The 14,005-nt window shown below is 39.7% G+C and overlaps 2 protein-coding genes across 6 annotated transcripts in view; one reads left to right on the plus strand and one right to left on the minus strand.

Annotated features, from left to right (window-relative positions):
* Nucleotides 1-14,005, plus strand: part of AIG1 (androgen induced 1) — a 255,537-nt gene that overhangs the window by 200,237 nt on the left and 41,295 nt on the right. For 4 of the 5 annotated variants that reach the window (XM_047859695.1, XM_047859697.1, XM_047859698.1 and 1 more), the window contains exon 4: nt 9,123-9,238. In XM_047859695.1, coding sequence (XP_047715651.1) covers nt 9,123-9,238 — 116 coding nt within the window. Of the gene's footprint in view, nt 1-9,122; nt 9,239-9,932; nt 10,860-14,005 lie in introns of those variants that run through there. The other variant, XM_047859699.1, reaches the window with a different exon arrangement.
* ADAT2 (adenosine deaminase tRNA specific 2) overlaps nt 12,755-14,005 on the minus strand; it is a 167,382-nt gene continuing 166,131 nt past the window's right edge. The window contains exon 8 of the transcript XR_007152326.1: nt 12,755-12,821. The gene's annotated coding sequence lies outside the window, so the exon portion shown is untranslated. The remainder of the gene's footprint in view (nt 12,822-14,005) is intronic.

Here is a 14,005-nt window from a genome sequence, read left to right on the forward strand (position 1 = left end):
CCACCCCCACCCTCACCCTCCCACCCCCCCCCCTCAGCCCCCGCTGATTCTGGATTTACAGTCGCCCCAAGGGAAGACCCACCCAGTTCTGTGCAAGTCCCCACCCAGCTCTGCTTCTCCCTGAATTCATCAAACATTTGACTTATTTGGAGAGCCCAGAAGCTTTGCAAAGTTCGGATCAGTCAGCATTTTGTGATTTTTGCCAGACTTCCCTAATGTCACCTTTTCTTATGTTTTAGATCACATTTTGCGAATACAGTGGGCTTCACTTCAAACTTGGAAATCCCTTCTTGCTTTATGGCAGAATAAGATTTCTCTCTTTTAATAGCACCTTTTATTCTATATAAGTGGGGGGGGGGTGGAAAGCAAGCAAACAAAATATTGAAGTTACAGAGGCGCCTTGGGTGGCTCAGTCGGTTAAGCGTCCGTCTCTTGATTTCAACCTAGGTCATGATCTCACAGTTCGTGAGATCGAGCCCCGTGCGGGGCTGTGTGCAGTAACAGCGAGGAGGCTTCTTGGGATTATCTCTCTCTCTCTCTCTCTCTCTCTCTCTCTCTCAATAAATAGATAAGTAATACATCTAAAAAATAATCAAGTTACAATGTGGAGTGTACAACTTCCTGTATCCTAGATCAGTTTTCTAGTTGAAGATTTTTATTTATGGTATACCTATAAATTTTTAGGACACCAAAGGGACTCTCCCTTGCCCTGTCCTGCTAGGAAAGTCTGGTCATTTCTCTAGCCCTGCCTGCAGCCTGGATCGCCCCGATAATGCAGGTGCATGATGACACCCGTGCACACACATACAACCATCCTTCAACTTTTTATTTGTGGTCAAAAGTGGTCACAGGGATGTAAGAAACTCTAGATATGCTGACAAACATAAAGGCGAGAACCACCGTGGGCTCCACTCTGCATCCAATAAACCAGACACCCTGGAAGCAAGGCCCAGCAATCTCATTTTTAATATGCTCACCAGGTGATGTGATGTACACATTACTTTGAGAACACTCCCAGGGGTCTGCCTGTGTCCTGCAGATGCACACGGGCAGGCATGGGATTGCCAGCTCTCTTATTACCAGCTGAGCAGGGACTGGTCTGGTACCTCACATTCAAAGGCTGATTTTGCCCCCAAGGAGGAAACAGTTTTTGTCTGATGTTCACATGGTATGGGAGCAGTACTGTCCTATTAAAAAATATTTTGGAGATGGGCGCTTGGGTGGCTCAGTCAGTTAAGCATCTGACTTTGGCTCAGGTCATGAGCTCATGGGTTCATGAGTTTGAGCCCTGCATCGGGCTCTGCGCTGACAGCTCAGAGCCTGGAGCTTGCTTCAGATTCTGTGTCTCCCTCTCTCTCTGCCCCTCCCCTGCTCGTTCTCTGTCTCTGTCTCTCTCTCTCTCAAAAATAAATAAACATTAAAAATTTTTAATTAAAAAATTATATATATATATATATATATGCATATTGGAGAGAAGGGGAAAGACCAGAGAAATGGCAGTTGAACATACTCTTCAGATCTTGTCTATTGTTTTTTGTATTGTATTTTGTATTGTACACTCAGATGGCAATTCTAGATTCCAGAGCTCTAAACTAATCCTGAGCCGTTCCCTAATTCATTCATTCTGCTTGCCTGAATTCATGCCATCACACAGCATAGTTTACATCCTTCTATTTATCCCACAATAAAGTTTATTCTAAGACTTCCCTGGAGTTTGTAGGCTACTGATTGCCATCACAGACACTCAAAATGTCTATCCTGGTGGCACGTCTGGATACTTCTTGTGCATTGTAAGCCCATTTCCTTAATCCTGTTAAAACCCTTAGATTCCTCCATCAGTACCTCCACTTCCTACTCATCTTCTCTCCATTCTTCTGGCAAAAGAACATCTGTTCAGAAAGCAAATAAGTTAGCTCCAAAAGGGTACCACTATGACGCATAGGTCATCTGTTCCGGTGCATCGAGAGTGTAGCTCTGATGATAGATAATTGACATGGCGCAGGGACCTGGTGTTAAGCAATATTGACTCACATAGTGAAAAGGTAATTTCTTCTCAATTACCTTTCAATCCCTCTGATTTCCTCTAGAGAAGTCTCTGTTTCACGCTAGTGTGTCTTTAATGCCCATCCAATGCCGACAGACTTCCCTACTGAGCACATACAGAACAGGCCTCAGAATAAGAGCCATCAACCAGACCAACCTATCTAGCCAACACATAATAATATCAATTAATTTCCATTGTACTTGTTTTTGTAATTATCTTCTATGTATGAAAAGTGATATTCTATTCATCAGAGTTTATAAGTCTCTTAAGTTTCCCTTTAAATACATGTAGTTTTTAATGTGAATTCGATAAGAAAATAATTTTTTTATTTAAAAATTTTTTAAATTTATTTTTATTTTTTAATTTTGTTGAAACCCAAGTTAGTTAGCATATAGCGTAATAATGGTTTCAGGAGTAGAATTTAGTGATTCATCACTTACATGTAGCACCCAGTACTCATCCCACAAGTGCCCTCCTTAATGCCCATCACCCATTTTTTTCCTAATTTATTATTTTTAATTTTTTAATTTAATTTATTTTTTAATTTACCTCCAAGTTAGTTAGCATATAGTGCAACAATGATTTCAGGAGTAGATTCCTTAATGCCCCTTACCCATTTAGCCCATTGCCCCTCCCACAACTCCTCCAGTAACCCTCTATTCTCCATATTTAAGAGTCTCTTATGTTTTGTCCCCTTCCTGTTTTTATATTAGTTTTGCTTCCCTTCCCTTATGTTCATCTGTTTTGTCTCTTAAAGTCCTCATACGAGTGAAGTCATATGATTTTTGTCTTTCTCTGACTGACTAATATCACTCAGCATAATACCCTCCAGTTCCATTCACATAGTTGCAAATGGCAAGATTTCATTCTTTTTGATTGCTGAGTAATATTCCGTTGTGTGTGTGTGTGTGTGTGTGTGTGTGTGTGTGTGCCACATCTTCTTTATCCATTCATCTATTGATGGACGTTTGGGCTCTTTCCATACTTTGGCTATTGTTGTTAGTGCTGCTATAAACATGGGGGTGCATGTGTCCCTTTGAAACAGCACAACCTGTATCCCGTGGATAAATGCCTAGTAGTGCAATTGCTGGGTTGTAGGGTACTTCTATTTTTAGTTTCTTGAGGAACCTCCATACTGTTTTCCAGAGTGGCTGCACCAGCTTGCATTCCCAAAGAAAATATATTTTTTTAAAAAATCAGGTTGCATGTAACAGGGCTGCATTATGATTTTTTACTGTTTTATGCCCTAGGAACTTTGCATTTCTGGGTCCTTTCCAACATTTATTTATATATACATATATGTATGTATATATACTTATTCAGATATATATATACACTTACACATATAAATATATATTGTATGTTTTATATAGTGTACATATGTGTATATATGTATTTATATATTATATATAACATTTTATGACTGTATTAGCATAAAAATGAATATAATCTTCAACTCTAAAAGTTCATTTTTTTCTTCTGATTGTAAAAAAAATTAAAACACTTTCATGGGCCTTGGACACTGTGTCTACTATGCCTAATGCCTCGGTGAGCCCTCGTATGTGATATAGCAAAGCTTAAAATTCTAGCTCATCATGACTGAAGTTTGTGGTGCACTAGTTTAATGCAACCTTCTCATTTTACCCCCCAAAATATATACATATATATACTGAGCTTCACAAATGTACAAGAACCTGCTTGAAGTCTTATAGTGTGGTAAGACACAATCAGGACCCAGGGTCCAAATGCTAGTTTCCACTTAATTACACTTTGTCTTAGCCCATCGCCTTCACATCATAATTAAGTCATGGGTGACAGACAACACCTGGGGGATCCTTTCTACAGGCTGACCTTTACCTTGGGGTAAAGTTCATGGTGATAATCACCGTTCCATAAAGAGAACCCATCTGAACCCCATTTGAAAAAAACAAAAGGGATGCAAAAACCCAAGATAGATTTAGACTTCCCTTTTTGGATACAATTTTCTGATCACAGTCTCATCAAAATTAGCAGCAATGGAAACTTGCACTTGGGATAGGATAACTACTTACATAATAGAGCAGTGCTTTCCAGGATAGAGTTTATAGATTAGATCAAAGGTTTATTTCTTGTGCTGTCAACTCTTCATCTTACATAGTGCTTTAAAAAAGCAAAAAGAAAGAAAGAAAGAAAGAAAGAAAGAAGAAAGAAAAAGAGAAAGAAAGAAAGAAAGAAAGAAGAAAAAAAGAGAAAGAAAGAAAGAAAGAAAGAGGAAGGAAGGAAGGAAGGAAGGAAGGAAGGAAGGATGGAAGGGAGGAAGGAGTCAAATCTCAGCAACTCAGCTGCGGGCAATTGTTCTGTTGACAATGCACTATAGAAAAACAGTCCAATACAATTCTTAAGAGCCACCGCTGGCAACCAGACTTTATCTCTTTCTTTGTTTATCCAGTGTGTGTCTATACCTGAGAAAACTTTAAAAGGTATTTGTTTTTGAGAAATAGAAACAGATCATTCCTGAGTATACTCTTTTTTTTTTCAGTTGTCAAATGATCCTTTATTGAAATATTTTCCTTTGTACTTCTTAAGTAGCTGGGCATTCCACTGTACCACTGTTAGTATCATCTATGATGTCATGAAAATGATGGCCATCAACACTGCATCCCACACACTGAGAAGTCCCCAGGTTCTCTTTACTGGCTCTAGAGAGCTCTCTGACTATAAAGATAGGTACTGCATCTGTCAGGCAATGTTGGCCATCTCATCAAAAGTGATACTTCCACTGTGCTTGATGGGCTTTTGCTTCTCTCTGTCTCTGGTCCCTGGGGGCCTTTGACACTGGGGGGAGAGGCAGAAGGTACTACTTAATCTGGGTCTGTCTATTCAGAATGGTCAGTTTCACTGTCATTCTTAGACCCTTGCAGTCACCTGTTGCCTTGGGATGTCATCATCCCATCATTGCCTTTTTGGGTGACAGACCCAGGGTCTAGTCTTGGCAGCTGGGGCAGACGTGGCATCGACTTCCCGGCTCATGCACTTAAGGTCTGTGACTTTGATCCCGTTGGGGTGGAGTTTCGGAGACGTGGTGGAGGCAGCAGGTACCAGATCAACCCAGAGAGGGATAACCAAGAAAGTTGCACCTTGACCTCTTCTAGGCCAAAAGACGAAAGAGCTGCCTCCAGCCATCTTTATCATCACACCACTGAAAATTCCTGACTTTATGCCAGCTGGTTTTATTATTATTATTCAGAATGCTTATATACCACAGGAAAGAATACATTTGGCAAAATATATTCCTTATAGTGAAGACCTCTTTATTTTGAGGCTCAACTAAAAAAGAGTTCTGGCCAGTTGAATGACAACATAAGTGATCTTCAATCATGCACTCCCACAGGTTTATTGAGTCAAAGATTACATAACAATATCTTTTAAAAATATAATTCTAATATAGAAAATGGAGCCTAGGATTTGGAGACAGGACTGGTCTTGAACCCTTTCTCCAGCTCTGTGATCTTGGGCAAGAGAATTACCTTTTCTGAGTCTTTGTTACCTCATCTGCAAAATGAAGTTAATAATACCCATTTAAGATGTTGTGTCAAAGATTAAATTATCTCTACAAATATTTATTGAGCACCTCCTATATGTCAAGCTCTTTCCTACAAATACCGTGGTGAACAAAACATAGGATTATCATTCTTGCACAGCAAGTGGTCTTGGATGGACTTGAATATTTGAATATTTCCTTCCTAGTTCTTATGTCATTCAAGCAGAGTGTTGCATGGAAGTGGATTAGAACTGGATTTCTTGTACCTGTAGTTCTAAAATAATTATCCCTCTGGCTGCCCCAGATTTTGGGTAACAATTGGGCTGCTAAAGGTTACTTAGAGATTCAGCAAGCCCATTTACAGATTTTTCCCATTTTTTTAGTTTATAAAACTTTACCAACCCGCAGAGCAACATCTATATTTGCTTTAAATATTTTGTACTACTTTTACTTTTGTTAATATATACTGTTTAACAGTAAATATAATTTGCATTATAGACTTTTAGAGAGGGAGATATATATTCTTTAGTGCCTGAAAATTCTGAATAAGTTGTTACCCTGAGATTTGCCCCTGGTGCAATTGGCACAGGCACAGCTGGCCTCAAAAAGATCTTCTGTTATTGATGATGTCATTGATGGAACAAGTAGCTCCTTTTTAGCGGTGATGATGCCATTAATGAAGTGATCTAGAAAGATCTTCACTTTTCAAAGAGATCTTCTGTCTGGCATCATCAGAGTACATCCTAACCCTTCCAGGTGTGACATCTGATAATCAGCAAGTAGGCTAGGTAAAATAATGACAACCAGATAAGTAAGAATACTCAGATTAGTTATTTGAACTTATATAATATAGAAATATGGATGATTTTATACTCAGTTTGGAACAATGGATGAAGAAGTAGAATTTAAACACTTTTTAATATTCACAAGTCAAAAATAATATATTGTCGCCATTCTATAACCCACACAGGCCATCCGAGTCAGCAATATCTTCGGTGTAAATGTTTGATTTGCAGGGATTTTTTTTTTTCTGTGTGAGATTTGACAAGACTTGGCCTTGTTATCAGCTATACATTTGAATTTTACACATGAATGCACCATTGTAAAACTAGTTTTGGTGTTTCAAATCGGTGAAACTTCAGGCCAATGTCATCTGAGGTGACTGGATTATAGTGAAAAAAAAAAACCAATAAAATAGATCTTTAAAATACATACTGTCTCTGTATCAACACACATGTACATTTTGCATGGTTCCCTTCAGTGCTAATTATACTGTTTGAAAACAACAATAGAGAAGCAGAGAGTAAAAAAATATAAAGTTACCCAACTGTGGAATCACCCACCCGACATTCTAGGAATACTATTCTCTAATTACTAATATATTGTCAGTCAGAACAATTATCTAGAGGAGGACACTTAAAGCAAAGAATTTCTACTATCAGTATTTCTTTTAAAATCCTGTATTTCTGTTTTCTCTATAAATATAAACAATATGTTGCTTCAAAGATGTTCACTTTGTTTTTTTTGTTTTGTTTTGTTTTGTTTTTTTAGTATATGAAATTTATTGTCAAATTGGTTTCCATACAACACCCAGTGCTCATCCCAAAAGGTGCCCTCCTCAATACCCATCACCCACCCTCTCCTCCCTCCCACCCCCCATCAACCCTCAGTTTGTTCTCAGTTTTTAACAGTCTCTTATGCTTTGGCTCTCTCCCATTCTAACCTCTTTTTTTTTTTTTCCTTCCCCTCCCCCATGGGTTCCTGTTAAGTTTCTCGGGATCCACATAAGAGTGAAACCATATGGTATCTGTCTTTCTCTGTATGGCTTATTTCACTTAGCATCACACTCTCCAGTTCCATCCACGTTGCTACAAAAGGCCATATTTCATTTTTTCTCATTGCCACGTAATATTCCATTGTGTATATAAACCACAATTTCTTTATCCATTCATCAGTTGATGGACATTTAGGCTCTTTCCATAATTTGGCTATTGTTGAGAGTGCTGCTATGAACATTGGGGTACAAGTGCCCCTATGCATCAGTACTCCTGTATCCCTTGGATAAATTCCTAGCAGTGTTATTGCTGGGTCATAGGGTAGGTCTATTTTTAATTTTCTGAGGAACCTCCACACTGCTTTCCAGAGTGGCTGCACCAGTTTGCATTCCCACCAACAGTGCAAGAGGGTTCCCGTTTCTCCACATCCTCTCCAGCATCTATAGTCTCCTGATTTGTTCATTTTGGCCACTCTGACTGGCGTGAGGTGATACCTGAGTGCGGTTTTGATTTGTATTTCCCTGATAAGGAGCGACGCTGAACACAAAGATGTTCACTTTGATATCACCACCATGTCTCTTCCTGCCACCTGGTTCCATTTTGCCATTGATATCTATTAGATTTTGAAAATTATAACATTCAATTTCCTGCATTTTCTTTGAATATGCAAACAATACAGCAAGAGAGGAGCAAAGATTCTTTCATGGCCCTTAGGAGGTACTAAACAGAATTCAAACTTACTGGTGGTTCAGTTCTCAGTTCTGCCATCTTCTTACTCTTGAGAAACTCCCGTTTTGAAAGGCAAATCTATACCCTAACCCAATTTTACCTAAGATCTTTGTCCCTTATATACCTGGCTATCAAATTTCAATACCAAGACAAGCTGATTTTCCTTTCTTGTTACCAAATTTCATCCACATCTTGGCCCACTAAACTGAGCATCTGAGTGGCCACTGCATCCAAACAACAAATGGGAAGGTCCGACCAAGCTTCTTTGGAGTCTGACTTCAAACATCATATCTAAATACATGTACTGCTGTTACAAACCAGTACATCCTTTCTGGAAGCTAATTTGGCTTCGTTTCCTAACCTGCTGCTGGTACACACATAATTTGGCATTATGTATCAACAGTCCTAAAATCTTCATAGACTTTAACCATAAGAAAATAATTTAACATTCAGACATTCAAAGAATTCTACAAAAGATATTCATCATGACATTTTTCATAAATGAAAAATTGAAGATCTTATACTACTTAATGTCCAAGAACAGGAATGGGTCAAATAAATTTTAGTATATCCACAAAATGGAGTTTTAAGCAGCTATGGTCAAGGTTGATATTCTAGGAGGATTTCTAAAGTGGCATATCAAAAATTCTCATGCTATAGTCCAAAACAAGATTGTGTGCACAGTACAATGTTAACTATGTATAAATAATATGAACAAGGAGAGGGCAAAAAAGGACATCTACCAAAATACTAAAGTAGTTATTTTTATTCCTTTCTTATGTTCTAATACATCCTTCAATATTATTGAAATTTCCTATAACAATCATAATAAAATAAAATTTTAAAAATTCAAACACAGGAGAAAAATGCCAATGGAGTGATCAATGCACCACTTGCTTTCCCATCCCTCCTACCTCTTAGGTGAGCCATACCCAGCTGCTGTCTGCTGTGGTGCTTTTGCTAGGAATCTGCACTATCCATTCTCCTACTAGAGACAAAACAACTATTGAGGGGCGATAAGAATCTGTGTCACCTGTTCTCTGTTCTTTTTCAGCACACAACAGTTTTGCCCTTTATATTAATCGAGATGAGGACATCACACCATGCGTATCCCAGCAGGAACAGCGGACTCGCCGCCATATGTACCTTCTCTGTTGGCTATATATTATGGTAAGGACAGTGCCTGCTGGGCTTTCGTATTGTATTAGATTTTGCACTGCTAAATTTGGGCACATATTTCATTATGGATATAATCACTAACAGATTCACACTGCGTGCCTCATTTGGTCCAGGACCTGGGCTTTGTCTCATTTCCCCAGATGCTTATATTTTTAGAAAGTATATGCCAAACCTCACACAACAGGAATTTGTTGAACAATCCCATGTAAGCAATGGTTCTTCCAAGGCTACATTTTTCAACTCTTTTTCAAACTAAATGTTTTTCTTGGACAGCGATTTTATTGCTTAAGGGCTTTTTGCTTGGGATTTTTTTTGTTGTTGCTGTTGTTGGTGAGCAAATGCAAATGAGAACAGAAGAAATGGCCTCTTTAGAGGAGTGACCTTAAACTTCAGAGGAAACGAGGGAAAATGGACATTTTCCTGAGTCAGTTTAGAACCTGTCTTGCAATTAGTGATTATAGCATGCATTGAAGGGTTTTGTTTTTTCAAATTGGGATAAATAAATCACAAGAAATCTCCACTTGGCCTCTGGGGCACGAATAGGTCCCAAGTGGGTGGTGCCACATTAATCTGATAACAGTACAGTTGCCTGTTAAGTTTACTTCACATTAATTTCAGTTCTTATCATGTTTTAATGTTTCAAAATTATTCTTTTTAAGACAGAGAATTTCTCACTTCTCTTTAGAATTCCAAGTCCTCTTTGATATATTAGTGGACACAGAAGAGGTCCCTCCTGCCAGCATTTCTGCCTCTTGGGACTCTCTTCCTGAGTTATGGGTCACCATCCTTTCCTTTAAGACTGAAGGACTGAACAAGTTCTCCCAAACACCCCAGAACTGTACTTAATCCCTCCAGAATCCCTGAGCGCTTTGGGAGCTTTGGGAGCTCAGAATCCCTGAGCTCCCAGGCAACCATGGAGCGTTTTGCTCCAGCCAACTCAGAAATACAAAATAAAGGTCAGTACAGTGCTTCACATACTTTGCATGAATGACCACATAACGCCCCAGATCTGACCAGAAGGGGAATTTGTTTCTAGGAAGTCCTACCTGGTGGTTGGATCTAAGGGGACATCCAGACAATAGACCCCAGGACAAACATGCAATAACATTCACTCCATCTGCCATTTCATTGACTAGTCAAAGACTGGGGAATGTTTGTTTTCCTAGTCACTTCCTAGATCTTTTGTTTCCACCCAAAGTGTTAAGTATTGATTTTCTCTGATAGAAAAGGTCCAGATGATCAGGGCTCACAGGTGAAGTGTGACTGAAATTATGTCTTTAAACTAAATATATTTACTTTATATGTATTAACTTGATATTTAAATGACTCTTATCTTTCAGAAGAGTCGTGTAGGGAAGCATGAATTATTCTAAGGATACGTTCATTTCAAAATCAAAAATCATTAAGAATCAAAAACCCCCTTAGCCTTCCCAAATATAATCTCATTACGGTGTACTCATATATGGTTACCTCTGGGAAGGGAAGATTTTTATTCTGAGATCTCTGAATGTATTTCTGTGAATTCATTTGTATGCAATTAAATTACCTGAAACTGGGAGCGCCTGGGTGGCTCAGTCGGTTGAGTGTCCAACTTTGGTTCAGGTCATGATCTCACAGTTTGCGCGTTCCAGCCCAACATCAGGCTGTGTGCTCACAGCTCAGAGCCTGGAGCTTACTTCAGGTTCTATGTCTCCCTCTCTCTCTGCCCCTCCCCCACTCATGCTCTGTCTCTCAAAAATGAATAAATGTTAAAAAAGTTTCTTTTTAATTATCTGAATCTTACAGAGCCCCAAAAGTTTCAGGAAATATATACTTTCCAATGGCTTTTCTTCCACTGTGGGTACATTCAGTGCACGTTTCAAAGAGACACATGGGAAATACCACGTACCCTTCATTATAGACCCCCAAGATCCCTCATTAAAATGAAGCATTACTCACGCTCTTCATGCCAAGTGACGCTTGCCAGCTCTGTGTACTCCCTACGTAAACCAGTACTTGTTTGGACATGTATTTGCATTAACCAGCAAATTCCCTCAGATATGTTCTGAGAGAGCTTTCAAAGTAGACTTTTTCCTTTGGTCTTCTGCCCTCGGTATTCAGAGCTATGCCAAGTGCTAAACAATGCCCCTAACATCATGCCATAGTATATAAATCCAAGGATTTTCTTTTTTTTACTTTTTTTTTTTTCAACGTTTTTTAATTTATTTTTGGGACAGAGAGAGACAGAGCATGAACGGGGGAGGGGCAGAGAGAGAGGGAGACACAGAATCGGAAACAGGCTCCAGACTCTGAGCCATCAGCCCAGAGCCCGACGCGGGGCTCGAACCCACGGACCGCGAGATCGTGACCTGGCTGAAGTCGGACGCTTAACCGACTGCGCCGCCCAGGCGCCCCTTCTTTTTCTTTTTTTTTTTTTTTTTTTACTTTTCTTTTTTTTTTTCAACGTTTTTTTATTTATTTTTGGGACAGAGAGAGACAGAGCATGAACGGGGGAGGGGCAGAGAGAGAGGGAGACACAGAATCGGAAACAGGCTCCAGGCTCTGAGCCATCAGCCCTAAATCCAAGGATTTTCATTGTTATCAAAAAGGTACTGGTTTTTGCTTCCTACCAGACTATCCCACAAGCCGCCATACCAGTGACACAATAGCAGAAGGTTTGGGATACAAAATCTTTTGATAGCATACCAGGATTGTGACTGTACATTCCAGAACCTCGTGCCAAAATGGAAGAAAGCATTCCTCTTATCATGTGCTAATTATAAAACACATAGATCTCCCCTGCAGTCATCTGCAACGTAGAGCTGAACCTGGACCTCTGCGGCTGCTGGCCAGGCTGTCTGTGCTTTGCTCTGATTCTCGCTTGCTGTCCATTCTCACACGTCTCCCTCCCCCATGTGAACCTGTTCTATTCCTAGATTTGGATAGCCAAAGTAGAGAAAGCAAGGGATATGGGAGCTTTCCCTCAGAGACTGGAGCCTACTGAGCTGCCACCCTGAGTGGCTCCATTTCCCAGCCTCCCTCAGTCCTCCTAAGCTGAGCATCAGAAGTCATCCTGGACTCCTTCCCTGTCTTCTTCTGCCCCCACCATACTTCTCTCCACTTACCCAAGTGCCTAGGACACAAGCATCTCCCTATACACTTATGGTGGGCTGTTAACTCCTTCTCTGCACACCTCCTCTCCATCATCATCCTCCCACACATTCTCTGCACCCTAGTTGGGTGATTTCCCCTAAGAAATGAGATGACCCATATTAGCTTATGCAGAATACAACACAGAGGTCTTCTTGGTTTCTAATGCAACAGTAATTGTCAGGAAGTGTAATGACTACCATTCTTTTGACTTTTCAAATATTATGTTATTTAGTTCCTCAAATAACCTTTTGAGATAGGTATTCTCTGACCTATTACACAGATAGGGAAACTAATCTTAGTTTAGAAATTATATGAGCTTAGAAAGTATATGATTTGCCCAAGGAAAAGCCACTTGTTCTTATTGTTGCCAGAGCTGGAGTGTGGCTGCAGTCTGTACAGTTCACCATGCTCTCCACTGCCTTCTTCTGGATGAAGAGTGCGTCTGTGGGTGAACAGATGAAGTGCATGTTATAGTTTTGGTTTTGTCTCGAAACAATATATCGGAAGCAGCATGTCTAATAGTTAAGGCCATTTCCTAGGTTAGAATTCTGAGCCCTTCACTTTATTTCTGAGCTCTAACTTACCGAGATATAAAATAGGGTTAAGGACCTCACGTGGCAGTTGTGAGGACTGAGTTACATGTAGAAGCCATGGAACAATGCCTGGTACACAGTAAAAAATTTCTATATTTTCTATTATTGTTAGTAGTAGTAGTGGTGGTGTTAATATTAGTATTTCTATATTTGCTATTCTGAGAACAGTAAATAGTAGCAGAGCACATAGTGTTTTCTTATCAAGGGTTTGAGACTTTTAGTTACAATGCTATAAGCCCTTTCTTTTCCTTTTACTCTTTCTCGCTCACTCATACACTCTTCACTTTAAAAAACCAAAATAGCCCTAAAGTATATGAAAATATCTTTTTTTTTTTTTTTTTTTTTTTTTTGCTTTTTAAGTTTAGAAGGACTATAAGGAAATCTTAACGGGGGACTGAGTAAAACAGAGAGCTTTAAGATCATGGAATATCGACTGTGGTCACCCTCTAACAAATTCTGTAAAAGAAGACATCCTTACTCCACCTGATCCAGGACTCCTGGCACCAGTCTTTTCCTTGGCTGTGGCCCCACACTACCTCACATCTTTGTCTCCCTGGAGTACTGGTGCTGCTCACTGCTGTGCTTTAAAATCTGAAGGACATAGGAAGAGGAAACTACCCAAAATCTAGGAAATGTATATCCCAACGTTTCAGCAATGGGTCTTCTTTGGCCTGAGAAGGCTTCTTCCAGCCCCTGTCCATTCCCCCCTCCCATCGTGGTTCTCATTCAGTAGAATCCACATGAGATCTCAGCGCCCATGCATAACACATGTTAACACTAAATTCAAGGCATAGTCAGGAGCAAGGAGGCATCACAGAAGGAGAGAAAATAAGTCCTAGGAGTTTCTTCTTATGGGTAAACATTTCTTATCACTACGGTGAACTTATTTATTTTTTTTTTAATTTTTTTTCAACATTTATTTATTTTTGGGACAGAGAGAGACAGAGCATGAATGGGGGAGGGGCAGAGAGAGAGGGAGACACAGAATCAGAAACAGGCTCCAGGCTCTGAGCCATCAGCCCAGAGCCTGATG

The sequence above is a fragment of the Prionailurus viverrinus genome, chromosome B2, assembly GCF_022837055.1.
Source record: "Prionailurus viverrinus isolate Anna chromosome B2, UM_Priviv_1.0, whole genome shotgun sequence".
Classification (NCBI taxonomy): Eukaryota; Metazoa; Chordata; class Mammalia; order Carnivora; family Felidae; genus Prionailurus; species Prionailurus viverrinus.